At 44.8% G+C, this 27,992-nt stretch overlaps 1 protein-coding gene across 2 annotated transcripts in view; it reads left to right on the top strand.

Moving 5' to 3' along the window:
* AHCYL2 (adenosylhomocysteinase like 2) overlaps positions 1–15,447 on the top strand; it is a 184,587-nt gene extending 169,140 nt beyond the window's left edge. For both annotated transcript variants that reach the window (XM_030216847.1, XM_030216848.1), the window contains exons 12-17: positions 911–1,005; positions 2,102–2,200; positions 9,356–9,424; positions 9,879–9,957; positions 11,358–11,478; positions 13,590–15,447. In XM_030216847.1, the coding sequence (XP_030072707.1) occupies positions 911–1,005; positions 2,102–2,200; positions 9,356–9,424; positions 9,879–9,957; positions 11,358–11,478; positions 13,590–13,596 (470 nt within the window). In that variant the 3' untranslated portion in view covers positions 13,597–15,447. The remainder of the gene's footprint in view (positions 1–910; positions 1,006–2,101; positions 2,201–9,355; positions 9,425–9,878; positions 9,958–11,357; positions 11,479–13,589) is intronic.
* The last annotated feature ends 12,545 nt before the right edge of the window (positions 15,448–27,992 follow it).

Genomic DNA, 27,992 nt, shown 5'->3' with positions numbered 1-27,992 from the left:
TCGTCACCTTTTCTTATTTTAGCATCTCAGTAGTTTTTATGCAGAGAAAGTTGAAACAAATGAAAAATATGTAAAGCAGCAGCTTCGTGATTCATTCATACCTTCATAAAACCAATGATAACAGCTCAGCTGAATAGTTTCTTCACATTGCAGTGACGCCTCCCTCTTAAAGTAGTGCTTTGGCTAATTTGCAAGCTATCAAATAGAATGAGTGTGTAATCAAAGAATTTATCTATTAACTCTCACCAGTTTGACCTGTTCATTCCAAATTACAGTTCTATTTAGCCAAAAGATTCTATTTATATGGAAGAACTGTTAGAAGTATGATGAATGTAATATCTTTGAGATTTTCTTATGTACATTGTGGATAAGTACTTAGAGATGGACACTACATATGTCAATGAAGTGATTCTCACAGCTCAAGAATGTGTGCAGAAGTCGCTGGTCTGTGCCTTGAGCAGCAGCAAACTCTACTTATGGTTCAAAATACCACAAGAGAATAAGGATGATAGCAAGACAGTTCAAATGGAGGCGTAGCTTAGTTGTTAGAGCAAGCTGAGAATCAGCAGAATTGGAGTACAATCCCACTGGTGCTCCTTGGGACCTTGGACAAGTCACTTAACCTTCAGTTGCCTCTGGTGCAAACTGAAGATAAACAAGTACCTGCTGTATCTAAATATAGTATATCCTTAAGCTACTACTGAAAAGGTGTGAACTAAATCCAAATAAAATATAGCATGAAATTCCTATTTGTTGCTTAATCACTCACTACCAGTTAATCAACAATGCCTAGTTTCAGGGTCTTCAGATAAGTAGAACCGCAAATGTTTGTTTTTCTTTTATTTGATGCTCCAGATGTGGATGTGTCTTGTATTCAGTGTCTCTTTTTTTTTTTTTTTTTTTTGGTTAGGGAACAAAAATGTGGTGACAAGGGAGCATTTAGACCGAATGAAGAACGGTTGTATTGTATGCAACATGGGACACTCCAATACAGAAATTGATGTGGTAAGAATGAGAAGAAAGATAAAAAAGAAGTAATTGTTACCTTTTTGGACTCCTTGCATATGAAATTTCTTCCTTGTCACCGAGAGTACCTGGGTGTCATGAGGGGGCAGGAACCATTTCTCCTTTCAGTAGTGGTAGACATAGCAGTGATTTTGTAGTGCTACAAGTACCAGAATCTGTTGTAACTAGCCGTTAAGCCCGTAACAATGGGCTAGTGTTTTGTTTTCCTATGGTCTCCCTCCCCCTCCAACCCTGCTCTCTCCCCTGCCCTCCCCCCAGTGTCTGTTTCCCTCAGTTCCGCCCCCTCCTTCCCTCCCTGCTCCCTCCTCCAATTTCCAAGCCCATGTCCAAGCCCTCCTCCCTATTGGGCTGTACTGCTGGTGGAGGTGGGGCTTGGACTTCTACACTCTCAGCGTTCCGACTCTACTGTGCATTTGCAGGTGAGTCGGTCACTTGCCATTTATATGTTTGATAGGAATGTAAAAGAGACCAGGTGGATGGTGTTGAAAGCAGAAAGAATGAAGCTAGAATTTTAGAACTTTAAATCTGGGTAGAAGCTAGAGCCACAGGAAATTTGGACAGACCTATAGCGAATGAAAGGTGCAGCATGTTTTATACTTGAATGCGCAGCATCTGAGATAGTAACATGCTGATGATAGAAATGCAGTGAAACCAAGGAAACACAGAAGTGTAAAATGACATTTTGTTTTGAAAAGCTGTTTTCAGCCATAAGGTGGTTACTTCAGTGTTTAAGATGAAATCCTGTGGGGTAGTGTTAGATGTCCGCTTCTAGGAGCTGATACTGTAATAAGTGTGGATAGAAAGTTTTTGCAGAACTAGGTATGGTAACATCACTGTTCATCATCTGTGCTACGAAATCCTTGTAAGAACATTTTGGCCATCTGATTTCCTTTCTGTAGAAATTATTCCTGCTAGTGTGACAGCTGCTAATTTTTAGTCTCGTGCTATCTGATCCTTAGAAAGTGTGCACTTGACGGACCATGATTGGCAATAGCAGTTGCCTGTACTGCCTTAATAGCAAAAGGTATAGAATCTCTGCTAGGGCTCTAATAACCCAAGTTTTATTGTATTTCAGGCAAGCCTACGCACTCCTGAACTCACTTGGGAGCGAGTAAGATCCCAAGTAGACCATGTAATCTGGCCAGATGGGAAGAGGGTAGTGCTGCTGGCAGAGGTAAATGTGCTGTTAAATGGTAATAGATTTTGGTTGCCATGTTAAAGAAAGAAATAGATCATTACATTTTATCTTGGAGAGAAGTCTATTAAACTAAGCTTTTGTTTATTTACTGTAGGAAGGAAGTGTTGCTCTTTTTACTTCTTAAGTATTCAGAGCCGGTGTCTTTGGTAAACAGTGGGGTAAAGAGAGTGATATTCCATATCATCAAGCTGATCAATCCATAGACTGGTGGGTTGTGTCCATCTACCAGCAGGTGGAGATAGAGAGCAAACTTTTGCCTCCCTATATGTGGTCATGTGCTGCCGGAAACTCCTCAGTATGTTCTCTATCTCAGCAGGTGGTGGTCACACACAGCAGCAGCTCTGGCTAGGCCTCCAAGCCTAATCCTTAGGTTTTGTTGAGGCCTGGGGTTGAGGGCTCTTTTGAGCAAGTGCAAACCTGGTGGTGCCAGGTCCCTCCTTTTCTCCCCCCTCCCGCTGGCTCCGTTTAAAAAAAAAAAAAAAAAAAAAAATTTTAAACGTCTTTAAAGGCGTTTAATTCGACGTTTCTTTAAACGTTCATTGCAGCTACTCACTGGGACACCAGTTCGTTACAGCTCGGAGCGGCAAGCAGGTAATTTTACCTTTTTATAGCGGGCAGGGGGTTCCCCGATTCTTCTCCTCGTGGCATATGGCGTCGGAGGGCGAGGGCGCAAAGGGTCGCTCCCCGGATCGCTGGAGCGCTTCTAGAGGGGATGCGGGGGTTTTACAACCTGATTCGCCCTTGATGGGTGACAGTTTAGTGACCGATGAATGTCCCGGTCGTTCCTCCGGCGTGGCGGTTTTTTCCCGCCATAAACGCCCATCCCCCGCTCCTCGCCTCCGCCATCTTGGCCGGCCACGCGGCTCGGACGGCTTCTTCGTGGGCCGCCCTTGAGGTTGGAGACATTAATGCCATGAACGCCCTTAATTTGGGCGACGGCACAAGCGGCTAAAGTTAAGCGCCGTTCTTCCCGCGCGGCTCCTTCGCGGAGTTTCGCGCCGGACGCCATTTTGGATGCGCAGCATGTCTCTCCCCCGCTATTGCGAGCGCCGGTTGAGAGTGCGTCTAGGGCTGTTGCCCAGGCTGCGGAAGTGCACAGTCTGGGGGGTTTCTCCCCCGAGTTTGTTTTGCTGCTGCATCAGGCTTTCCTCATGCAAACCGCTGCCCCTGCTCCCTCTTCTGATAAAGAGGTTGAGGTTCCCAGAGGTAAACGCCCTCGGGTTGATTTCCAGGCCTTGGAGGACTTTGTCTCCTCCGATGTAGATGAGGGCAGCGTGTCTGAGGTCTCCCAACGGTCCTTTGCGGATTCCTTGGAGGAGATAGATCCCCGCTCGGATGGAGCGGATGACCCCTCTGCAGCGCGGCTTTTTAGCCCAGAGGATTTGCCCAACCTGTTTTTACAGGCCATGGACACTTTGAAGATTTCCTCTCCGGAGGACGTCTCTCCCTCAGCCCCTGTTGGCTCTGCCATTATGCTGGGGACGAAGCGCCCGCCTAGATCCTTCCACGTGCATGATGCCATGCACACCTTAATTGCGGCTCAATGGGATGTCCCGGAAACGAGCCTTAAAGTGGCTAGGGCTATGTCCCGCCTCTATCCTTTGGCTGTGAGTGAACGTGAGGCCTATCTGTGGCCTACCGTGGATTCTTTAATCACTGCGGTGACTAAGAAAACGGCGTTGCCGGTGGAAGGTGGCACGGCCCTAAAGGACGCCCAAGGCAGAAGATTGGAGGCGGCCTTAAGGTCGTCCTTTGAGGCAGCTGCTTTAAGTTTGCAGGCCTCAGTTTGCGGCTCCTATGTGGCCAGGGCGTGCCTGCCTATGGTGCAGCGGGCTTCCCCCTCGGATCTTTCCTTGAGGGCTGATTGGCCGGCCCTGGAATCGGGCTTAGCCTATTTGGCAGACTTGCTGTATGATGTCTTGAGAGCCTCAGCTAAAGGCATGGCTCAGACAGTCTCTGCGCGGCGGTGGCTTTGGCTGAAACATTGGTCTGCTGACCACGCCTCTAAATCCCGCCTGGCTAGATTGCCTTTTAAAGGCAACCTGCTCTTTGGGGTCGAGCTGGACAAAATCGTGACCGATCTCGGCACGTCTAAGGGCAAGAAATTACCAGAGGTCAGGGCTCGGGCTAGTACTCGTCCCGGTACCTCCAGAGGACGGTTGCTGGAAGCCCGTCGGTACCGCCCGGGCAAGTCGGGTTCCTCTGCCCCCTCTTCCTTCAAGAGGAATTTCTCCCCCAAGCAGCATTCCTTTCGCAGAGACCGCCGTCCTGGAGGTGCTCCCTCCGGTCCTCCCCCAGGGTCTCGTACCCAATGACGGGGCCTTGGTCCACGCCCCAGTGCAGATTGGAGGACGGCTGTCCTCGTTTCTGGGCGAGTGGACCACTATAACTTCAGACGCGTGGGTGCTGGAAGTCATCAGAGACGGCTACAAGCTAGAGTTCTGCCAACCCTTAAGAGACGGGTTTGTACTCTCTCCCTGCAAGTCTCCGGTCAAGCTGTGGCAGTGCAGCAGACCTTGGACAACCTGATCCGCCTGGGTGCGGTCGTTCCGGTGCCAAAAAATCAGATTGGCAAGGGACGTTACTCCATTTACTTTGTGGTTCCAAAGAAAGGAGGTTCTGTCCGGCCTATCCTCGACCTCAAAGGGGTCAATCGGGCCTGGAAAGTGAGGCACTTTCGCATGGAGACTCTCCGCTCTGTTATAGCGGCAGTGAAGGCAGGAGAGTTCTTGGCTTCCTTGGACATCAAGGAAGCGTACCTGCATATTCCCATCTGGCCTCCTCTCCAACGCTTTCTGCGTTTTACAGTCCTGGGACGACACTTCCAGTTCAGAGCCCTCCCTTTCGGGTTGGCTACTGCTCCGCGGACCTTTTCCAAAGTAATGGGGGTCATAGCGGCCTTCCTGCTAAAGGAAGGAGTACAAGTCCATCCTTATCTGGACGACTGGTTGATCCGAGCCCCCTCTTATGCAGAGTGCGGCAAAGCTATGGACCGGGTAGTTGCTCTTGTGAGCTCCCTGGGATGGATCATCAACTGGAAGAAGAGCCAGCTGCGCCCGACTCAGTCCCTGGAGTATCTGGGAGTTCGATTCGACACCCAAGTGGGCAGAGTGTTCCTGCCAGACAATCGGATTGTCAAGCTTCAGGCTCAGGTGGACTAGTTCCTAGTAGCCTCTCCTATTCGGGCTTGGGACTACGTGCAGCTGTTGGGCTCTATGACGGCCACGATGGAAGTAGTGCCCTGGGCCAGGGCTCATATGAGACCACTACAGCTATCTCTGCTGCTGCGCTGGACTCCGATGTCGGAGGATTATGCTGTGCGCCTTCCCGTGGACCCAGCAGTGCGCAAGGCGCTGAGCTGGTGGACGCAGACAGACAAGTTGTCTGCAGGATTGCCTCTGGTGACCCCGGAGTGGATTGTCGTCACGACAGACGCCTCTTTGATGGGCTGGGGAGCCCACTGCTTGGGAAGGACAGCGCAGGGGCTCTAGTCTCCTGCAGAGGCAAGTGGTCTATCAACCTCCTGGAACTCAGAGCCATTCGGTTGGTGTTATTGGAGTTCATCCCGGTACTGGTGTTGTAGCCTGTACGGGTCCTGTCGGACAATGCCACGGCTGTGGCCTATATCAACCGCCAGGGAGGTACCAAGAGCGCCCCTCTAGCCAAGGAGGCTATGAGTCTTTGCCAGTGGGCGGAAGCGAACCTGGAGCAGCTTTCAGCGGCCCACATTGCCGGAGTCATGAATGTCAAGGCGGACTTTCTCAGTCGCCATACCTTGGAGCCCGGAGAGTGGCAACTATCTGCTCAGGCGTTCTTGGACATCACGAAGCGCTGGGGCCAGCCGAGCCTAGATCTGATGGCGTCATCGGCCAATTGCCAAGTGCCGCGCTTTTTCAGCAGAGGACGGGACCCTCGATCCCTGGGAGTAGATGCTCTTCTCCAACAGTGGCCGACACAAGAGCTCCTCTATGTGTTCCCGCCCTGGCCCATGTTGGGCAGGGTGCTAGACCGGGTGGCAAAGCATCCCGGCAGGGTAATCCTGGTGGGTCCGGATTGGCCCAGACGTCCCTGGTATGCGGACTTGATCAGGCTCTCAGTCGACGATCCTCTGCGGCTGTCAGTGGAGCAGGGCCTGTTACATCAGGGTCCCGTGGTGATGGAGGATCCCTCTCCCTTTGGTCTTACGGCCTGGCTATTGAGCGGCAGCGTCTGAGGAAGAAGGGCTTCTCAGACAAGGTCATCGCCACTATGCTGAGAGCGAGGAAGCGCTCTACTTCTACTGCTTACGCCAGGGTTTGGCGTATCTTTGCAGCATGGTGTGAAGCAGGCTCACTTTCTCCCTTCACTGCTCCAATTTCTTCAGTGTTGGCGTTCCTGCAAGAAGGTCTGGAGAAAGGCCTGTCGCTCAGTTCCCTTAAAGTCCAGGTAGCGGCCCTGGCTTGCTTCAGGGGCCGCTTGAAGGGTGCTTCCCTGGCTTCGCAGCCAGATGTGGTGCGCTTTCTCAAGGGAGTTAATCACCTGCGCCCTCCTCTGCACTCAGTGGTGCCTGCGTGGAATCTCAACCTGGTGCTAAGAGCATTGCAGAAGCCGCCTTTTGAACCCTTGTCGAGGGCATCTCTGAAAGACCTGACGTTGAAAGCAGTCTTTTTGGTGGCTATCACTTCAGCCAGAAGAGTTTCCGAGCTCCAGGCGCTCTCATGTCGAGAGCCTTTTCTGCAGTTCACTGAGGCAGGAGTGACTATTCGCACAGTGCCTTCCTTCCTGCCCAAGATTGTTTCTCGCTTCCATGTGAATCAGCAGCTCTGTCTCCCTTCCTTTCGTAGGGAGGACTACCCAGAGGAGTACTCTGCTCTTAAATATCTGGATGTGAGACGAGTCATCTTCAGATACTTGGAAGTGACCAATGATTTCCGGAAATCGGATCATCTGTTTGTCCTGTTTGCAGGTCCTCGTAAGGGTCTGCAGGCTGCTAAGCCTACAGTGGCAAGATGGGTCAAGGAAGCCATTGCAGCGGCTTATGTGGCCGCGGGGAAGGTGCCGCCTATCCAGCTGAAGGCTCACTCCACAAGAGCTCAGGCGGCCTCGATGGCAGAGGCCGGTTCCGTCTCCTTGGAAGAGATATGCAAGGCGGCAACTTGGGCTTCGGCCCATACATTCTCCAAGCATTACCGCTTGACTGTGGCTGCTCGGGCGGAGGCCCGGTTTGGAGCTTCAGTGTTGCGGTCAGGGATTTCTATGTCCCGCCCTGGGTGAGTACTGCTTCGGTACATCCCACCAGTCTATGGATTGATCAGCTTGATGATATGGAAGGTAAAATTATGTATAATCATACCTGATAATTTTCTTTCCATTAATCATAGCTGATCAATCCATAGCCCCTCCCAGATATCTGTACTGTTTTTATTCTGGTTGCATTTCAGGTTCAAGTTCAGTCTTCAGTTACTTCAGAAAGACTTCGTGTTCAAGTTTTTTCACTTGGATTCTTCAAGAGTTAAGACGAGTTTGTGTTACAGTGAGCTGCTGCATTCCTCTCCCCTCCGTTTTACGGGGCTGGATTGAGACTTAAAATTCTGCCGGCACTCCCTCCCGCTTCGTGCGGCTGTAGGGCAGTTTTGTACCCCTCCCGCTTCGGCGGTGTTAGGGTCAGTCAGCTCCTCCCGCGGTTGCGGTTGCAGGATAAGCCAGATCCCCCCGCATCGGCGGGTGTGGTGTCCCTCCCCCGCTCCGCGGGGATGAGCTGGACGGATTCCCCTCCCCCACTTGTGTGGGGATGAGCTGGGTTAATTCCCCTCCCCCGTTTCGGCGGTGGTGAGCTGGGCAGAGTGTCCCTTCGTGGGTGTAATTCTCTAAGTGCTGAGTCCTGCGGATGGAGCTTTGATATCGACATACTGAGGAGTTTCCGGCAGCACATGACCACATATAGGGAGGCAAAAGTTTGCTCTCTATCTCCACCTGCTGGTAGATGGACACAACCCACCAGTCTATGGATTGATCAGCTATGATTAATGGAAAGAAAATTATCAGGTATGATTATACATAATTTTACCTTTCTTGCAATCCCTGTGTGTTTCCTCAAACCACAGAGCTGCAAAGGTTAACGGCCTCTTTAATACAGCCTGGCCACTAGCAGTCAGTGTGGCTCTGTAGTCTAAGTTGGCATCAACAAGGGGCATCAACACTACTTTTCTTCTGCTGGTTATACCTCTCTCAGTGCAGCCTCGCATCCTTCTGGCTACAGTCACCACCTTGTCATATTGTTTCTCCACCTTGAGCTTCTCAAACATCAATCCAGGATCTCTCCTGAAAAAAGATTATCAATCTTGCCTCCTACCTCATACACCTCCTTTGGATTTCTGCTCCCCAAACATCACTCTGCACTTCTCATTAAATTTTAACTTGCAGACCTAAGTCCATTCTTCAGATTTTTGGAGTTCTGTTGCTTATTATAGAAACATTATTTTAAAAAAATGCAAGCATCTGTGGGCTCGATCATTCAAAGTGAGTTATGCATTTGTTGGCAGGTAACGATCACATAACTCACCTGTATATATATTTTTGACTCTCTTATATGGATAAAATATAGCCATTTAACTAGCTAATGGTCAGATTTTAACCATGTAAGAAGTGGCCGTCATTGGAGAGGGATAAAGGGTGAGTTGGCACTTACATGTTTGGCAGCAATATTTAGCCACTAAATGGATAAGTTATGCATCTGGATTTAGGCTTGATGAGTAGCAGGCCTAAATATAAATGGATAGTTGCTGTTTAAAGGCGCTAATTAAACAACACCACTGAATATATGTGTAAAGTTAAATGCCTGTCCCAACACTTTGGCCACCCCACCTTGAACTTTCACAGCTAGTAGCAGAAATAATTATAAACACGGTGGACAACAAATAAGGGCTTCTTAGTCCCATGGAAGCTAGTGGCTTGGTGGTCAACAGTCAGAAATGTGAACAGACTGGGTAAGAGGACTGGAGTTGGGTTGAGTGGGAAGGTGTCAGCTAGTAATATTTATTAACCAGGAGATTATTCACTAATGGTAAAAAAACATTGTTATAACATGTAATGAAGAAGAAAGCATGCTAGTTTGTGACTGCCTTCTCATGTCCAATCCTGTCTCCCGCACAGGGCCGTCTGTTGAACTTGAGCTGCTCCACTGTCCCCACTTTTGTACTTTCTATTACTGCGACTACTCAGGTGGGTGTATCCTATCAAGCTTCTTCGCCTTGTCCACTTGTAGTTTAGTTAGCTCCTCATGAGCACAGTCCTCTGAGAACGGGTCTTGGTCTAGCATACATCCATCCCCATTTGCATTTGTTTTCTGTGGTCCTACCCCCGGCCTTTCAAACACAGAACAGAAATACTTGTTAAGCAGTTCAGCTTTATCCTTATCAGTTTCCACATATTCCTCTCCCTGGATCTAAAGTACTGATAAATATAAGTTATATTACTTTAGATCCGCAACAAAAAAAATGTGAAGCCTAATATCAGTAGGAGTCAGAGTTGGACAGTAGAAAAATAGAAGAGTCTGGATGTAGGACGAGGTGATTGGTATGTGTTGTATTTGGCAGATTGCAGCATGCTAGTTAGCTTTGTAATCAGATGATAAGGGGTTGAAATCATCAATATACCTCTTATTTTACTTTTCCAGGCTTTGGCATTAATAGAGCTCTACAATGCTCCAGAGGGACGTTACAAGCAGGATGTGTACCTGCTGCCTAAGAAAATGGGTAAGGAGGATGTCTGAGAGCTCTCTGGTACCATCTGTGTCCATATACCTTCATCATGTTTCATGTTTAATATACTGTCCTGGAGGAAACTTTCAGAGTGGTTTAAATATCCAAATTTAGGCTTTGAAGTGATCCTTGTTTCTTATTGAGAAACAAAACAGAAGTGCATAGTTGATAGGACAGAGAAAAGTGACAGTTTTATAGATCTGATCCAAACTCTGTGACCTGGAGACTGCCCACAACAGGTTGCAGAAGTGTGGACTTTGACATTAGCTAGAAGCATCATGAAACAAAATTTATCAAAGGATCTCTCTAGGCATAAATGGGAAGGTAAAACCTTCGAAAGAGAGACCAGTGACAAAAGTTCTATTTCTTATGTACTTGAAACAAATATATCTGAAGGGAGGTACTACAAGTTGGTTAAGTTGTGAGTATTATAGAGTGCATACTGGGGTGTGTAGGGTATTAAAAGTTGGAGAGGTACAATTTGATCCTTGAATGGCACATTTTATGAACCAGAATGAATATTTCATTTATTTTTATGACTCAAAGATGCTACAGAGGTAGCCTCAGATTCCCTTCTGTAAGGAAATGCTGGATCACTGACTCTTTGCTGGATGGTTTTAGAGGATGTGGTGGGTTTTATTAAAACAGATGTAATGATCTGTATTATAACCCAACTAGTCATATAAATGAGGCATAGAGATGAATTTGACTACAGGTCACCAACAGAGCAAGGAACTGAACCATGAACCGCTACATCTCATCCATTTTTGGAAGAGAGAATTTAGATGTATCTGCATCAGTGGCGTAGCTACGTGGGGCCTGAGGGGGCCTGGGCCCCCCGTAGATTGCAGCCTGGACCCCCCCTCCCGGCGAACCCGCCCCCGCCGCTGCCTACCTTCACTTTTGCTGGTGGGGGACCCCACTCCCCGCCAGCCGACGTCCTCTCCGTCCTGCTCCTGTTGCCTGCATTGCTGACGTCCTGCACGTTGTACGTGCAAGACATCAGACTCAGAGAACAGTACAACGTGCAGGACGTCAGCAATGCAGGCAACAGGAGCAGGACGGAGAGGACATCGGCTGGCGGGGAGTGGGGTCCCCCGCCAGCAAAAGCGAAGGTAGGCGGCGGCGGGGGAGGGTTCGCGGCGGGAGGGGGGTCGGCAAAGACGTGGGGGGGCGGCAATGGCGGTGCTGGGGGGGGGCTAGAATGTGCCCCCTCCCCTCGGGCTCTGGACCCCCCTCCCACGGAAGTCTGGCTACGCCCCTGATCTGCATTGTTACACAAGGGATGAAAACTACTCCATTGAAATGTTGTGTAACTTGTATGCAAGAGAGTATTGGTGGGGAAGGATGGTTAATGTGCAAAGAGCTGTTTTCTACCCTTGAACTCGTTTCAGATGAATATGTTGCAAGTCTTCATCTTCCAACCTTTGATGCACACCTGACAGAACTCTCAGATGAGCAAGCAAAATATCTGGGATTGAATAAAAATGGACCTTTCAAACCAAACTACTACAGGTTGGTGATAAATTTAAAGTAGCAGGTCATAATTTTGATATGTCTCTCCATTTCTTCAGGCACCCTTGCCTCCTCCATGTAGATGGAGCTTCTGGAGTTACTGAAGGTATTCGTGTAACAAACATTTTGCCAATAACAATTAAGTCCTGCTTGATTTCCTTAGTGCATTGCCTCTGACGACATAGTGCTCTACAGAACTCTTAACTTCACTTCCAGAATTTAAATAGGAATAACAACACAAGCTGGTAAAGAGTGCTTCTCTTTTTTGTTGTTGTTGTTACATTTGTACCCCGCGCATTCCCACTCATGGCAGGCTCAATGCGGCTTACATGGGGCAATGGAGGGTTAAGTGACTTGCCCAGAGTCACAAGGAGCTGCCTGTGCCTGAAGTGGGAATCGAACTCAGTTCCCCAGGACCAAAGTCCACCACCCTAACCACTAGGCCACTCCTCCACTCCATGTTTGCTAATTTATTTATTTTATTTATTTACGGTTCATTTCTACCCCACATTTGCATTAAAGTATACTTTACCTTGTGTTTTTTGATGTGCTTCAGTTATTTGCTGAACTAACTACCACAGTTCAGTGAATAATACAGTAGGGGCTATTTTCTGACTCTGAACACACAGGTATTGCCAGTAGTGTAACACTGACACATCAGTACTCCAGAAGTATCCCCCACACACCCACACCCAGCCTGTGGTACTTAAGATAGCAGGAAGTTCTGAGTGGGAAGCATCACCCAACAGTGGAACAGTCCGACTCCCATATGATTTCCTGAAGTTTAGGTGGTCATGCATTGTTTTCTCTGCATGACCACCTAAACTTCAGGAAATCATTAAAAACCCACCTCTTCAAAAAAGGTTATCCCACCGATCCAACATAAATCCTCACACCCAGCAACACAACATAATCAATGTTTGTACTGGACAATTTACTTTCCCTTTCCCCTCGACCCCAGGACACCGGATTCACTTCTACCTCATTTGACCTTAACACAATCTTGTATTTGTTATCAACCGAAATGGCAAACACCTTTACGGTACTTTGTAAGCCACATTGAGCCTGCAAATAGGTGGGAAAATGTGGGGTATAAATGTAACAAATAAATAAATATCTTCTCCATTTCAGACCACTACTACTACTACTACTACTACTATTTAGCATTTCTGTAGCGCTACAAGGCATACGCAGCGCTGCACAAACATAGAAGAAAGACAGTCCCTGCTCAAAGAGCTTACAATCTACTAGACAAAAAATAAAGTAAGCAGATCAACTCAATTAATGTGTACAGGAAGGAGGAGAGGAGGGTAGGTGGAGGCTTAGTCCACCAATAAGAGCCAACCTCATCAGTGATGTCTCAATGGCTTGATTGCCTGATACTTGGCTCACTTCTGATATTGTGATGTCATAGGGGAAAGGAGGAAAGGGAAATGGGACTTGATATACCGTCTTTCTGAGGTTTTTGCAACTACATTCAAAGTGGTTTACATATATTCAGGTATTATTTTGTACCAGGGGTAATGGAGGGTTTAGTGACTTACCCAGAGTCACAAGGAGCTGCACTGCACTAACCAATAGGCTACTCCTCTACTACTACTACTAGTACTATTTAGCATTTCTATAGCGCTACAAGGCGTACGCAGCGCTGCACAAACATAGAAGAAAGACAGTCCCTGCTCAAAGAGCTTACAATCTAATAGACAAAAAATAAAGTAAGCAGATCAACTCAATTAATGTGTACAGGAAGGAGGCGAGGAGGGTAGGTGGGTAGAGGAGGGTAGACCACAATCTGTCTCTCTCTCTCTCTCATTTTAATAAATGATAAACCATCATCCAAAATAGCACAAGCAGACCCGAATTTCCCTTTTCTCCCACATGTGCATAACCATTCACATTTGAACAAATGTCTTCAGAGGACAATCTCAGTGTTAAATTTATAATGTCTCTTCCTACTACTTCTTCTGACAGACTATTTCAGAAACATGCTATTTACTCTTTTAAGGTAATAACTAATGTATCCACTTGGCTCCCTCCATTGAATAAAGCTGTTCCTAATATCCCTTATTACAGTCCCGTCTCACACTTTTTTTCCGTCTTTTTCTTCCTAGGTATTAATTTCTTTGTATCACTAATGGAGAAAAGTCGAAGGAGAAAGACAACCAGGACTTTCCCATATCCTGTGCCGCCAGACCATGCGGTACGAGACTCCTCAATTACAGCTGGACTTGTTCACACAGTAGACAGTGTGTTAGATTATTTATTTATTAAAAACAGCAAAATCCCTACAATATGGTCCATGTAGCCTCTGCCAGTGGTGTTCTTTTTTTGTTCTTTTTTTTTTACTGCCATGAGACTGAGAGGAGAAGAGTAAGTTCTCAAAATTAATTTGCTGCAATTGTCTGTCAGCTTTAAGTAATCTGTTCCCCCTGTAAATCTAATCTAATAATTAGGTGGGTTGGGGGCACACTGGGGACAGGAAGCAAATAGTATGAGGCTGGTGCTTAAATGTATCCATGTTGTGGGGGTTCTTGTACTTTTCTGATGTTTGTTGGAGGGACAGCTGGCTGGCAATCAGATGCCCTGTATTAGAAATTTCTTTTTAATGCAAGGCAGTGGCACAAAGAATTTATTTTAATATCTTACTCGAGTTTTAAATGTTTTTCTCATGCCTTTGGAAGTCAAGCTAATTCATACCCTGTTGCTCTCAGCTGTGCTGACAGGACTTTTCTTAAAACACTAAGTTAGAAATGCTAGTAAGGGTTTCTTTTTTTTTCTGACATGAGCGAGTGCTGGCGGAAATGCTGCTGCTGATCTACATATTAAACTTCTCTTATTCCTAGGGGTAGCTCTAATGTTGATCACATTGACTTGCTACACCTCCAGGGATACATGTATGCCCTGTGCATGCTCTACGCTTGTATTTCTGTTGGGGCTGCTGCATTCACTGCATCCCTCTGACACACAGAAGGAAACTGCTGTATTCAGCCAATCGGTCAGTTGATTGGTTGAGCGTTATTTATAATCTAAAGGTTGTCCCACACAATGAAATGATTACACATGAGCCAGTTTTGTTGGCTTTAGTGATTCGAAAGCTTTATATTAGTTTTTTTGCATTATTGTACTCTATTTTGCAAAAATTAGATATTTGGATTGCCTAGTTTGGTTTCTGAATGCTTTATTTCAGAAACTTAGCTCTGTCTTCAGGTTAGGTTCCCTCATGCCCTTGGTTGTTTATCAGTGAAACAGGCTTCTGAAACTCCAGCTGCAGTGTCTTCATGCCATGGTACAGAAAGCAGTATTCTCAAAGGTAAATTGAACTGTTTGAAACGTGCTATCCTGTACCTGGCTAAAAAAAATATGTGTAGGATTCCATAGCATGTGTGAAAAAAAGAATCTGGTGGACGTGTTTGGGCTAGGGAAGGAAAACAGCACATAGATATTTTGATTTTCAAACACATGCATGCTATGTCACCCCCATCAGCTACCCATACCAATAGTTTGGGCAGAGTTTGTGTCCTTTGTGGATATTTACATTACCTTAGCTAATCTACAAAGAAACAATATGGGTGTTTTCTCTTTAAAAAGAAAGTGCTCAGTTACACAGACACTGCTGGTATAGCCATAGAGAAGGAAAAGGCAGGTTGAGCTGCACAAAGCAGTAGTGCACATTAGTAAATGGACTGTAAGAAAGCTATTTCAGTCAGTTAATAGGAGCAAAAACATTGAAGCATAGCACAGTCAGAAATAGGCAGCCTCCAAGTCTGATATGCACAAAATGTTTTGACGTTTAGAGGCACATTAGTATAGAAAGTATAAAACCTAGAACAGAGTTTCTTAATCTTTAGACATGAGTATGTGTGCAGTTGGGGGTGGGGGAGAGGAATCTTTGGTCCAGACCAGTTCTGCACTAGAGAGTTGCACGGGGATGGGAATCTAACCTATCCCCGCCCCAAGTAATCTCCTCCATTCCCTCCCTGACCCACCCTTCCCCGCCCCCATCTCACTGCATCACACATCGCTGCACAGTCACCTTGACACCCCCCCCCCCCCCCCAAAAGAAAGCCAGATTCTATAAATACTGGTAAAAGTAATATAAATGCATTTTCTTCCATACTCTGCTACATAAAACTTTTTCTCAATGCACATTTTCAAAAAAAGCAAACATCCATGAGCAACATGTCCCCCTTTCCTTTCTTTCCCCTTCCCTTCCATCTATGAGCAGCATGTCCCCCCTCTCCTCTCTATCTCCTTCTCTCCCATGTGTTCTGTTTCCCCTTTTCCCTTCCTCCCTCTCCATATATATCTCCCTTACCAAACTTTTTTCCAGCTCCCTCTCACTCACCCCCCCCCCCCACCATGCACGACTCCATTGGCAAATGGTAAACGACAGATACACCGGGATCCTCCCGGAACCTCTTAGAAAACCTTTAAATGTTCACCTTTTTCTTGCACAAACATTGATATATGGACATTTAATATATATTCTCCTTTGAAAAAAAGAAACATGTTGATGTTTTAACACTGTGGATTATTCTCCCCTCCCACCTCAACGAACATACCTCTGTACATTCTGGTGGTCTAATGGGGCAGGAAAGATCCCACCTCTTTCCTGTCCACTGTTGCCAATCCTCTCTCTTCCGCTGTTTCTTTAAAATGGCTGCGGAGACTTCAGTTGGTGGCCTCGCAAGACTTCCGTGGAAGTGTCGCAAGGCCGCTGCTTGAAGTCTCAGCAGCCATTAAAAAAAAAAAAACAGCGACAGAGAGAGGATTGGCGGCACCAGGCAGGAAAGAGTGGGGATCTTTCCTGCCCCACTAGACCACCAAGATATACTGAGGTATGTTCGGGGAGGGCACCAAGGGCTGGAGGAGAGGGGAGGCCACTTGATTCGCCTATGCTTCCGCGGGATCCCCGCAGGGCTTGGATCCATCCCCGTGGAATTCCCCCCCGGTTCCCACTAGCCCCATTCCCGTGCAGCTCTCTATTCTGCACTCAGTACCTCACAGCAAGAAGAAATAACAATGATGACTCTTAAATGTACAGAAGCTCCTTTCTAAGCACACATGTATTGTATCATCCATCTCACCTTAAATACTAGAGCCCTAGAATGTGGGAATTAACAGGAGGCATATAGTGCACAGACAGCTGAGCCCTACTTTGTACAGCATGTGCATTGCACACATCCTGTTCCTCCTCCTCCTCATTCCTGACTCTCATAGGGAGTCTGTGCAGCTTTTCTTTTGTCATCCTTTGTCCATATTGCCTGCTATGTGTAGATTTGTGTGCTGCAAAACTTATTTGAAAATGTAGATATGCCTTGGCCATGAAAATGTCGGGGAACTAGAAACGTCAAAAAACCTAGACATGTGCATTTAGTGCTGGGATTTATCCTGTGCCTTAACAGCACTCAAGGCTCCTCGTAAAACTTGTTAAGGAAGAGGCCAATATTCAGAGCAATTTAAGCAGGCTGGAGAAGCTCTGGCCTGCTTAAATTGCCTGTTTCCAACTAACCGCCGATATTCAGCGGCACTAAACCAGGCAGTACTGCTGAATATCGCCTCTGACTGGCCCCCAAAAAAGTGGGCCAATCAGGGGCAGGCCGGGGGGGGGGGGGGGGGGCGGATCTTATGCGGGTGCTGGTGATATTCAGCTGACGCCCACATAAGCTTAAGTGGATGAATTTAAGACAGCTCAAAAGCTGTCCTAAATTCACCTGCTTAAGCTTATGCAGGGACCTGCATAAAGTTTTTGTTTGTTTTAATTTTAAATCGCTTCCCCCGATGCCTCATATCCCCTTCCTCCCAACCTGTGGTCAAAAACTGCTGCCTCCTGCAAATGCCTCCTGCCCCCCCCCCCCCCCCCCCCCCGTAGTTCATATCGCCCCCCCCTCTGGTCCTACCTTATTCCCTGTTGGTCCAGTGGTGGTCATTGGGGACAGGAGAGAGCCCCCTTGCTCCTTCCTATTGTGGCCCCTTTGCAAAATGGCTGCTGCAACCTCTCGCAGCAGCTCACAGTACTTTCATGTTGTACCGCCATTTTGCAAACATGAACTACGGGGGGGGGGGGGGGAACGGGTGGCATTTGCGGGGGGAGTGGCTTTTGACTGTGGGTTGGGAGAGGGAGCGGATGCCATGTGTTGGAGGCTCAGGGAGGGAGGGGGACTTCAATTTAAAAAGAAACAAAATAAGATCTTATGCGGGTTCTAGCCCGATATTCAGCCGGGGCTGCATAACTCTTATGTGGGCCCGGGCTGAATGTTGACTGGATCCGCATAAGCTCCGTTGCCCAGCTCGCCAACAAGTAGCCCTCAATATTCTTTGCAGGTGCCTGGACGTGGCTGGACACTGAATATTGGGGGCTAATTTAGCTGGTGATGGTCAGCGTTTAAAAAAAAAAAATGCTGACCTTCACAACCTGAATATTAGGGGGAACTCTTTAAGTGTGCAGTATGGTTGTGGAGGAAGGCACAGTTGCATATATAGTACACACAGCTCTCTCAGCAGTGGTGTTCTGCATTTAATATCTAGCATTTTGTTAACTTCGTCCAGAGCTTGTATATTTTTTCAGGCTGTATGATGTATAGCCTACTGCTGGGTGTCTCATGCCTGTTGCCTGACCCTCTCCTCTGCCCTTCACTTGCATTAATTGCTGCTAGGCATTCTGTGTACTTCCCTTACAGGGTGACTATGAAAACAGTTAAGGTTAGACTTAGGCTGCATTTTATTTCAGAAGGTCACTGTTGCAGAGTTGAGTATCCATTGAAGGAGGCTAAATTTAATTTTTGGATGAACATCTATAATTTTCTCCATGCCAGAATAATTTCTGATAGTTGTTTTTAAAAGCAGCTTTCAGTCTAAGGTACAAGAACCTCTTAGTTGGCAGGTTTAGGGCACAGAGCTCTAACCCTTTTCCGCACAAGATTTCAGCATGCTGAAGTGTGGGAACTGCTTAGAGGGCTCTGTCCAGTGGCGTGGGCAGGGGGGCGGTCCGCCCCGGGTGCACGCCACTGGGGGGTGTCGGCTCCGCGATGGTGCACTGCTCTCTCTCCTCCGGAACAGGTTACTTCCTGTTCCGGGACAAAGAGAGCAGTGAACCAGCGCGGAGCCGACACATCCCAGCAACGTGCAGTCGGGGCGGATCGGCCCTCCCGCCCGTCCCTCGCCGCAGGTATGCGCTCTGGGGGGGGTGCGCGCTCCATTGGAGGAGGGTGCGCCATGCCGCACCCGGGGGGGGGGGTGCGCAGCGGCGACCCGCCCCGGGTGTCAGCTCCCCTCGCTACGGCTCTGGCTCTGTCAGGTTTTTTTTTTTTTTTTTAAATACGTTCTTCAGTTTTCAGTTTCTGTTCTGGAATTCGTTTACAGATTGACTCTGAAAGCCTTAGTGCCCTCTGATGCAATTCTTTCTTGTTTCTCACAATAAAGAAGACAGCTGTGTTTCTCCCCTACAGGTTAGTAGTATTGCTGCATGCACCTGCCATTTGAAGGCTGCTACTTCACCTTGCCCAGATTCTGTAAGTTCAGCCCCTGTGGCATTTGGTTAGCCCAGATGGCTGCAGAAAGAAGACTTTGTATGAGGATTACTGACACAGCTATTCTGTTGCCTCACTGCTCCAGCTGTTTAATCCCCGATTTCTTTCCCTATCTGTCCTGTGCTTCTCTAGTCAACTTTGCTATGATGCTTGAGTTTGCTCACAGCTTCTCTGTCACTGCTACTAAACTCTAAGAGGGCTCATATAGATGTGTGTGCTTGAGTATTGGTGATGTTTGTTATTCATCTAGGAACGGTAGATAGGCAAGCTACACATAAGAAACTGGTAAAAAGAACAGAAGGAACAAGTTGATCTGTTCATTTAGGCTTAAAAGTTAAAGTATAAAAAAACGTTTGTCCAGTTTTTAATCACACCAAGAACAAACCACATAGGAACCCCCTCAGTTTAATACTGTGATTCCTTAAGTTATGTACTTAGGGTCAGCACCTGCTTCCATGATTGGCTTAATCATCTTAACTTCAATGTCTTTTAAAGCAACAGTACTAGCCAGCTGCTTCTAAATACTTTTATTCTATAACAGATATGAACGTTTATCAGTATACCCATTTAAAAAATGTATATATAATATATATATATATCAGTGATTCCTGCTTAAAGTTCTGATGATGATCAGTAAAGTAGCATCCTAGTTTAATTAATTAGCCATGCCAATAATTTACATATTTAAATAGGTGGTGTTTTCAAACACTTGATATTTCTTTAGGAATTAAATACAAATCAAAAGGAGAAAAAGATGATTTTAAAGATCTTGACTGCTAACAGAACTATCCAAACAATGAAGATTGTGGTGCTTATGGCTTTTCTGCTTTTTCTGTGTGAGTGGAAACAGTAAAACTCTCTTAGTAAATGCCTATTTTTCAAAGAAACTTTTCACTGCATCAGGAAAGATTGGGTTTATCACCTTTTATTTGTCAGGAATATAGGAAAAACATACTGGATTTATGCTTTGTGGAATAAAGTTCATATGTAAGCATATCATGTAACTGTGAATCATGGATTTTGTTTTTGTGATGACAGTGGTATAGGTATAAAGGCTTAATGTAAATAATCAGTGCTTCCTCGGCCATTTCTTTTTTATTTTTTATTTTTTTACTGCCATAGGATTATAACAGGGTATTTACTCCATCCAAAAGTATTGGAGGAAAGCAAATCTTCTAAAGGTTCAGCACCGTGAAATCCTGCCACAAGGAAATTCCTGATCTAATAAATAGACTTCTGATATGTGCTGAGTCCCTGAATTCCTAAGGCAGGGGGGTTGTTCGTTCTGGTCCTCAAGGAATATAAGCCAGTATGGCTTTCAAGATATTCATAGTTGGTATTCATGGTAAATATATGTATATGTTGGTTGCCTTGAAATCACACCGATTTATGGCCCTTGGGGACTGGGTTTGCTGCACCCCTGTTCTATGGTGATATCTTATATATAGTCTGATAATGTCAGAACAGAGGAATGAAGTATTTCATACAAGCCAGGGCTTTTAAAGCTAGCACTCACTAGGGATTAATAGACTTTTATATCACTGCAAAATCTATTGAAAACTTGCTGGGTTTTTGTTTGTTCCTTAGTGTGGCATCATTATGTTGCATCTGCCTGGCTAGTGCCCCTTGTCAGTGTTCTGGATGGCTTCAGGCCACTGAATTATTGCATACTCTTGTTTAGTCTGTTTTCTAGCAGGTTATTCATGTATTCTGTACTCATAAGGCATGAAATCTTATCCCAGATGACTAAACAAGGCATATTACATTTATGATCAGAAAATAGCAGGTAATCTGGACTAGCAGAAGCTTCAGAATTCCAGCAGTTCTGGAATTACTTCATCCCTGTAATCTCACATTGTCAATGACATGTGAAGCATTAGAACACGCATACACATTTATAGTAGAATTTTGTAAAGAAAGTAGCTGATGATCATTAAAAATGGTTGGAAGGATATGATTTTCTTTTTAACTTAAATTTGTCTTCTTTCAGCCTTTCACTACAGCAGACTTTTGCACTTCATTAGGAAATGCTTAGGACAGTTAAGTTTTTCAAGTTTATTCAAATGTATTATCCCACCCAATAGACAGACCAGCTGGGTGGTTTACAATCTAACAGAGGGTACAATTAGTGCCATACAACGAGACAAGACATGGTAAGGATAGTGGGTAGAACTACAATGTAAGATAGGATAGAAGGGTAACAGCCTTTCATTACAGCAGACTTCTGCACGTAATTAGGAAATGTTTAGGACAGTTAAGTATTGGCAGAGGTCATTGTTCCAAATTAAATCTAAACTGAAGTCATATTCATGTTCTATTTGTAGTTTTAAGATTTTTACTTCTGATTTACTTAGGCTGCTGGGCGTATGTATTCTAGAGTGTGAGACTAACTATGTCCATCCCCTTACTTCTAAAATCATCTTGCTTTTCAAACACACAGTGCACCGTGTCAGTTTTTAGGGGTAACAAGTTCGTCTACATTTTGGGTATTTTCAAATGCTGAAAAGTTTCTTCCCATCCCACATCGTAATCATATCAGAATGCTTGGAAGAAGTTTCTCCACACATTAATGTAGTGCAGTTTATGCACTGAGGACAGTAAGAAAGATGTTCTCTCCATAGCTGCACAGAAGATAACACCCAAAATATATGAAGAGAAGATGGGTTATAAAATCCTAGGGCACTCTTATTGCCAAATAAACAGTACTCACAGAATCTGAACTTGTGCCCTTAAAAGCATCAGACTGCTGCAGATCAAGAGTTGCTGAATGAATGAACCCTCACCTCTCTTTCACAGTGTTTACCTTAATACTAGATCCTCTTAAAATGCATAGAGTCTGGAATAGGCAGTGTATTTCTGCTTGACAAAGTATATCCGATGTATGAGACTTAAATATGTATACCCTAGAGGAGAGGAGATATAACAGATGCTCGAATATAAAGTTATACATAATTAGAGCTTCTGTTTTTTGGTGTTTATAAATGTACATTTTGATGTTTTTGACTATTGGAGAATCCCTTCACTCAGTAAACACTCTTGTTCTCACTTCTGTTCATTTTCTTCTGTTAATCCTCGCTCCAGTTCTTGTTGTTGGGAACAGCTCCACAGCAGGAGGAGCAGTGCAGCTGAGTAGCTGTCGTAAGGAGTACTGAAAAGTACTGAGGGCAGCGCTGTTTCCCATGTTTATCTAATAACAAGGGTATTTTTCAAAGCCATTTTCCATATGTGCGGGGTACAAATGTAATGTAAAGCACGTGGGGTTGTAGCATTCTATGTGCGGGCAGTGCAGCCACACAGAGTAAAAAGGAGGTGGTGTGCCAAAATTGCACCCCATCCATTGCCTCCCCTTTTTGGCTACAACACAGTGAGCGGGGTGGGAGTGCTGAGAGGTGTGTTGCACAGGGCATGATTCCAGCTCAAGATGGTTCTGAAGGCGTGTTTTACAGGCAGAAGATGGCTCATGAATATACGCGTATAAGTATGTGTTCTGACAAGATCATGGATAGGTGTTCTCAGGGGCATAGATCGGGTACAGCGGAATGAAATTGCAGTGTACAGGCATAGAACACATTCACCTTCGGAGCAGATGTGGATTTCTGTACTACTGGGACTGATTGGATGCTTATTTTATAAAAACGTATTCACCTATGTTGCCTTTATAAAATAAGTAAATAAGAGATCCAAACTAATAATGAGCAAAACTTCCCAACAGGATTATCAAAAAAGGCTCAGTATAAAACTAGTGATACAGCAGGCATAGCACGATTAAGTAAATGTATATATGAGGACCTTCATCGAAGGGGAGAACAAAACAGGCAAAGCAGCCTTATAGTGTAACTCTACCTCACAATATAACTGTTTGCTCTGATGGATATCTAAGAAGATATCAGTTCAGTCGCCGTAGACATTGCAATTTTCCACAATATAAGTTCATGCACTTTCAAAAGTAGAGCAAATCAAATTTGAGTATGTCACTTAACTTTCCATCTGCTGTAGCAATCCAGGTTCATTAAATGGTTTTACACGAATCCATGTTCAAGTGCATCAACTCTGCATCAGGGAAAACCCTCAAAACACAGATTCATGTCAGACTATTTAACGGACTGGACTGTTACAGCAGGTAGGACGTTAAGTCACATACTTGAGTTTGGTTTGCTCTGTTTTTGATAAGAGTATGAACTTGTATTGTGAAAAGTTGCTGTGACAAAAGAGATTGAACTGATATATTGTTAGATATCGATCGGACCAATAATTATATTGTGAGGTAGCATTACTTGCCTATTGTGTCCTCCCATATGTATGTTACTATGGCTGCCATATCAATAGTTTTATATTGAGCCTTTATCAAACAGACTGAAAATAGGTGCCTTTTTTGGCCTTTGATATTTGGTCATACTATTGTAGTAGATGATGGCAGATAGACCTGTACGGTCCATCCAGTCTGCCCAACAAGATTTATTTATTTTATTTTTGTTACATTTGTATCCCGCGCTTTCCCACTCATGGCAGGCTCAATGCAGCGGGCAATGGAGGGTTAAGTGACTTGCCCAGAGTCACAAGGAGCTGCCTTTGCCGGGAATCGAACTCAGTTCCTCAGTTCCCCAGGACCAAAGTCCACCACCCTAACCACTAGGCCACTCCTATTTGAGACTCTACATGGAATGTTGCTATTCCACTAGCAACATTCCATGTAGAAGTCGGCCCTTGCAGATCACCAATGTGGCCGCGCAGGCTTCTGCTTCTGTGAGTCTGACATCCTGCACTTAAATCACAGAAATTTACTCCACAACCCCTAACACTTTTTAGCTTCTCTTGCCCCCAAACTTATGCATATATAACCTCATCCCAGCCAGTCTCAGCTCACTACTTGCTTCACTTGTTAGTCTTCTACTTTCCTGTATCCACCCCATGACCTTCAGGTTGGTTCTGCCCTTAGTTTAATCCAGTCATGGCCTTTTGTGTACACATGCTACTAGTGCTGGCTCTAGAGCAGAGCAGCTGCTCTGTTTTCTTCCAGCATTCTGTGCCTCTCGGTGAGTTTGAGCTGTTCTGTGTGAAACTCTGCACTGTTTTCATGACCTCTTGAATTCTATTCTATTCCTGTTTTTTATATCCTGCCTAAATCAGCTTGGAATCAAAGGTGGTTCCATACAAATACAACAACAACAAATATAGCATCAAACACATTCTGCATATTTTCCGTATTTACTAAATAAGTTTTCAAAGCTTTCTTAAACATATAATTAGGAATTCTCAATAACTGAATTGGAATAGAATTCCAAATCCTACTAGACTGAAAATTAAATGAACTTTCATGAATACATTTATAACAAACCTGAATTACAGAAGGCCTACCCAGTTTTATTAATGATCCAAAGCAAGATGCAGAATGAGCAAAGGTTTGACGGCAGCAACCGTTAATTATTTTAAAAATCCAACATGTCACTTTGAATTTCGTTTGAGCATCTGTTGGCAGCCAATGTAAGTCCCTCAGTAGTGGGGTCACATGATTCAAATTTTTTTTACAGCCAAAAATCATTCCTGCGACTGTATTCTGCTAAAGCTAAATCCTATCCCTAATTATGCGAGCAGTGCCCACATACAAAACATTACAATAGTCTACCTGGAACAATAATATAGCTTGAACTAACAGTAAAAAATGCTCTGGTTAGGAAAAGAAAATCTTACAGAACAACTGGCAGAAAATGAAGAAATTGTTTCTTACTAAGGCTGTAGCACTCCTTGGCCTTGCAGTGAAGAGCACTGGATTCAGGCATGCTTTACAAACTAAAAACGCTTGGAATGCCCTCCTGCGGGAGGTGGTGGAGATGAAAACGGTAACGGAGTTCAAACATGCGTGGGATATGCATAGAGGAATCCTGTGCAGAAGGAATGGATCCTCAGAAGCTTAGCTGAAATTGGGTGGTGGAGCAGGTGGGGGGAAGAGGGGGTGGTGGTTGGGAGGCGAGGATAGGGGAGGGCAGACTTATACGGTCTGTACCAGAGCCGGTGATGGGAGGCGGGACTGGTGGTTGGGAGGCGGGAAATACTGCTGGGCAGACTTATACGGTCTGTGCCCTGAAAAGGACAGGTACAAATTCAAGGTAAGGTATACACATATGAGTTTGTCTTGGGCAGACTGGATGGACCATGCAGGTCTTTTTCTGCCGTCATCTACTATGTTACTATGTAAAAAGCATAGCCTCATTAATGTGGAAATGAGTAGCAGTTCTTTAAGTTTCAACAAAATTAACTAATATGGGATTTAAGGGGGGATGAAACATTAAGGAAAGATAAAATCATCTATGTTGTACCATTTTCTCATCTCTGAAGTAATGCAATTTCAGCTGTTCAGCTTGAATTGCTCTTTGGAGGAGTAGCCTAGTGGTTAGTGCAGTGGACTTTGATCCTGGGGAACTGAGTTCGATTCCCACTGCAGCTCCTTGTGACTCTGGGCAAGTCACTTAACCCTCCATTGCCCCTGGTACAAAATAAGTTCCTGAATATATGTAAACCGCTTTGAACGTAGTTGCAAAAACCTCAGAAAGGCGGTATATCGAGTCCCATTTCCCCTTTATATTGTCATTCTCTTTTGCTCTGCACTGGTCTCACTCTCCACGGTCACTCCTAGAGCTTCTTTTCATGATCATTGTCTATGCCAGCCTTATTCCGTGCTATCTCTTTGTGCTGTTCATTGTGTTGATCTTCATGGTTGCCCTCTTAGGATCTGCTGGGTACTTTCAAGCGACCTTAAATCACCGTTGGAGACAGAACGTTGTGCTTTGTGGACGAATGGTCTAAGTCCTCATGGCACTTATTAGGCTGCTGTGATGCTCCTTGTGAGCTGATCTGTCTCCATGGGTCATCCCCACTGTACTACTCTCTGAGCTGGTCCCTTTCTCCACAACTGATCCTTTGGTCAGCTATTTCAGTCCACAGTATATCAGAGGTGAGGGTGGGCTGTCTACGTCCCATATATGGCATTAATAGAGCAGTGGTAATTGGTATTAATGTCAAGCACAGATTTTCAGTTTCAGGGCCCTTTTTTGGACACCTGATTTTACTGTATCAATTGTATTTATAGTATTTTGTTTATTCTTCAGATTTCTATGCTTTATCCATGTTGCTAAGCATTTCTGTAAAAAGAAAGATGTACAAATAAATGAAAAGGCTTATGCTAGTCATTGATCTGGATTTGCACTCCATGTGTAATCATCTCTGAATTTACTCTGTGATTGTTTTAATAACAAATAATCTTAGAGACACCAGCAAACTGTATACGCAAGAGAATTGCATTCTAAATATTGTTTCTAATTAAAAATAGAATCATCTATTATTTTAATTCCACAGTAAGGACATTTCTTTGAAAAGGATGTTTTAAATATTAACATATGGGTGATTATATTAGCAATAAGAAAATCTGTAATCTTAAAATCAATAAAATATTATAGAAATGGAGCTGTCCGAGTATGTTCTTTAAATGGAAAGTTGTGCTTGCCTCAAATTATTAAACCAATGGAAGCAATGAAAGGTGATGTATAAGTTGTTATGTGGGAAGTCCCAGATTTGCACCTTAGCTGGCTAAGGATGCTGCAGGGTAAGTATTCAAAAATGTAAGCCTATCATTCTCTTATATGCTTGGCAAATAAATGTTTAAGATGTTTACAGATATTAAAAAAACGTTTGAAAATAAAGTTCCCCAGAGACATTGCTCTTGTCCCCTGTGGCTATCTATTAAAAGAATCAGGATCTCCCCTATGTAACCTAAACAAAGTGATTCAAAGTTGTTACCAAGCAGGATCACTTAGATGTAAATTCTTTTTACTAATTAAGATCATAGTTGGGTAGTGGGGGCATGAGTCCTCTTTTGTTTGGCTTTTGTGTGTGAAGTGTCCTGTAGTTATTACCTTTTGGGTCTCAGAACAATCGTATTTACAGTATAATTAACTTTAGTCAGTCTAAACTAGGTAGTAATGTACTGTAAATGAAACATCATCTGTGAGATAACAGGAATTCGTTAGTTGAAGAGGGACCATGCGTCTCAAACTCTACCTGTGATGTCTAACAGGACAGGCGAACCATGAATCACAATGAGCAATGTAAACATTTGAAAATTTAAGTATGGTAACTAGACTTACTCCTTTCTCTTATTCATAATCCAAAGGGTAAGCTATTTAAGGTACTGTATGTGTCCATTGAGATGTATCAAAAAACCTAATAAATATAAACATATAGGAACATTTAAATAAAATGCAAATTAACTGACGAGGAACCCAGGGCAGATGCATATACTTTGCATTACAGCTGTGTGCTAATACTTAGCATACAGCTTCCTACCCCAAGAGTAATGCCAAAGTTTTGCTCCTCAATGCAGTAATCTAATAGTATAAAAATTAGCCCTGCATGAAAACATGCAGTAGCTTCCACTTGCACACATGGACTTGTATTAATGGAAGTTGTCTCGAGTGTATGCTTGCACATATGCTGGAAAGCTATTCTGTATTCCATAAACACAACCTCCCACAATCAATTTTAAACTCTGGTTGCTATCAGACCAGCAGTGGTGTATGCCCTAATTTTTGGACATTTTTCAGCCATAATGGAACAAAACAAAATCGTCTAGGACTAAGACATTTTGAGCTAGACCTGTTTTTATAATGAATAAGGCACAGAAATGTGCCCTGGATGACCACTAGAGGGAATGTGTGTACCTCTCCTTACTCCCCCAGTGGTCACTAACCCCCTCCCACCCCCTAAAAATGTGATTTAAAACATTACTTTCCAGCCTCGGATGTAATATTCAGGTCCATAGAGTGCCATGCAGGTCCCTGGAGTAATGTAGTGGTTGGTGTAGTGCACTGCAGACAGGTGGTCCCAGGCCCATACCTCCCCCTACCTGTTAGACATGTGGAGGAAACTGTGAGCCCTCCAGAACTCACCAGGAACCCACTGTACCCACATATAGGTGCCCCCTTCATCCATAAG

The sequence above is a fragment of the Microcaecilia unicolor genome, chromosome 10 (genome assembly GCF_901765095.1).
Source record: "Microcaecilia unicolor chromosome 10, aMicUni1.1, whole genome shotgun sequence".
Taxonomy (NCBI): Eukaryota; Metazoa; Chordata; class Amphibia; order Gymnophiona; family Siphonopidae; genus Microcaecilia; species Microcaecilia unicolor.
Note: the sequence above shows the minus strand (reverse complement) of the source record. Positions and strands in the feature narration are given on the sequence as shown.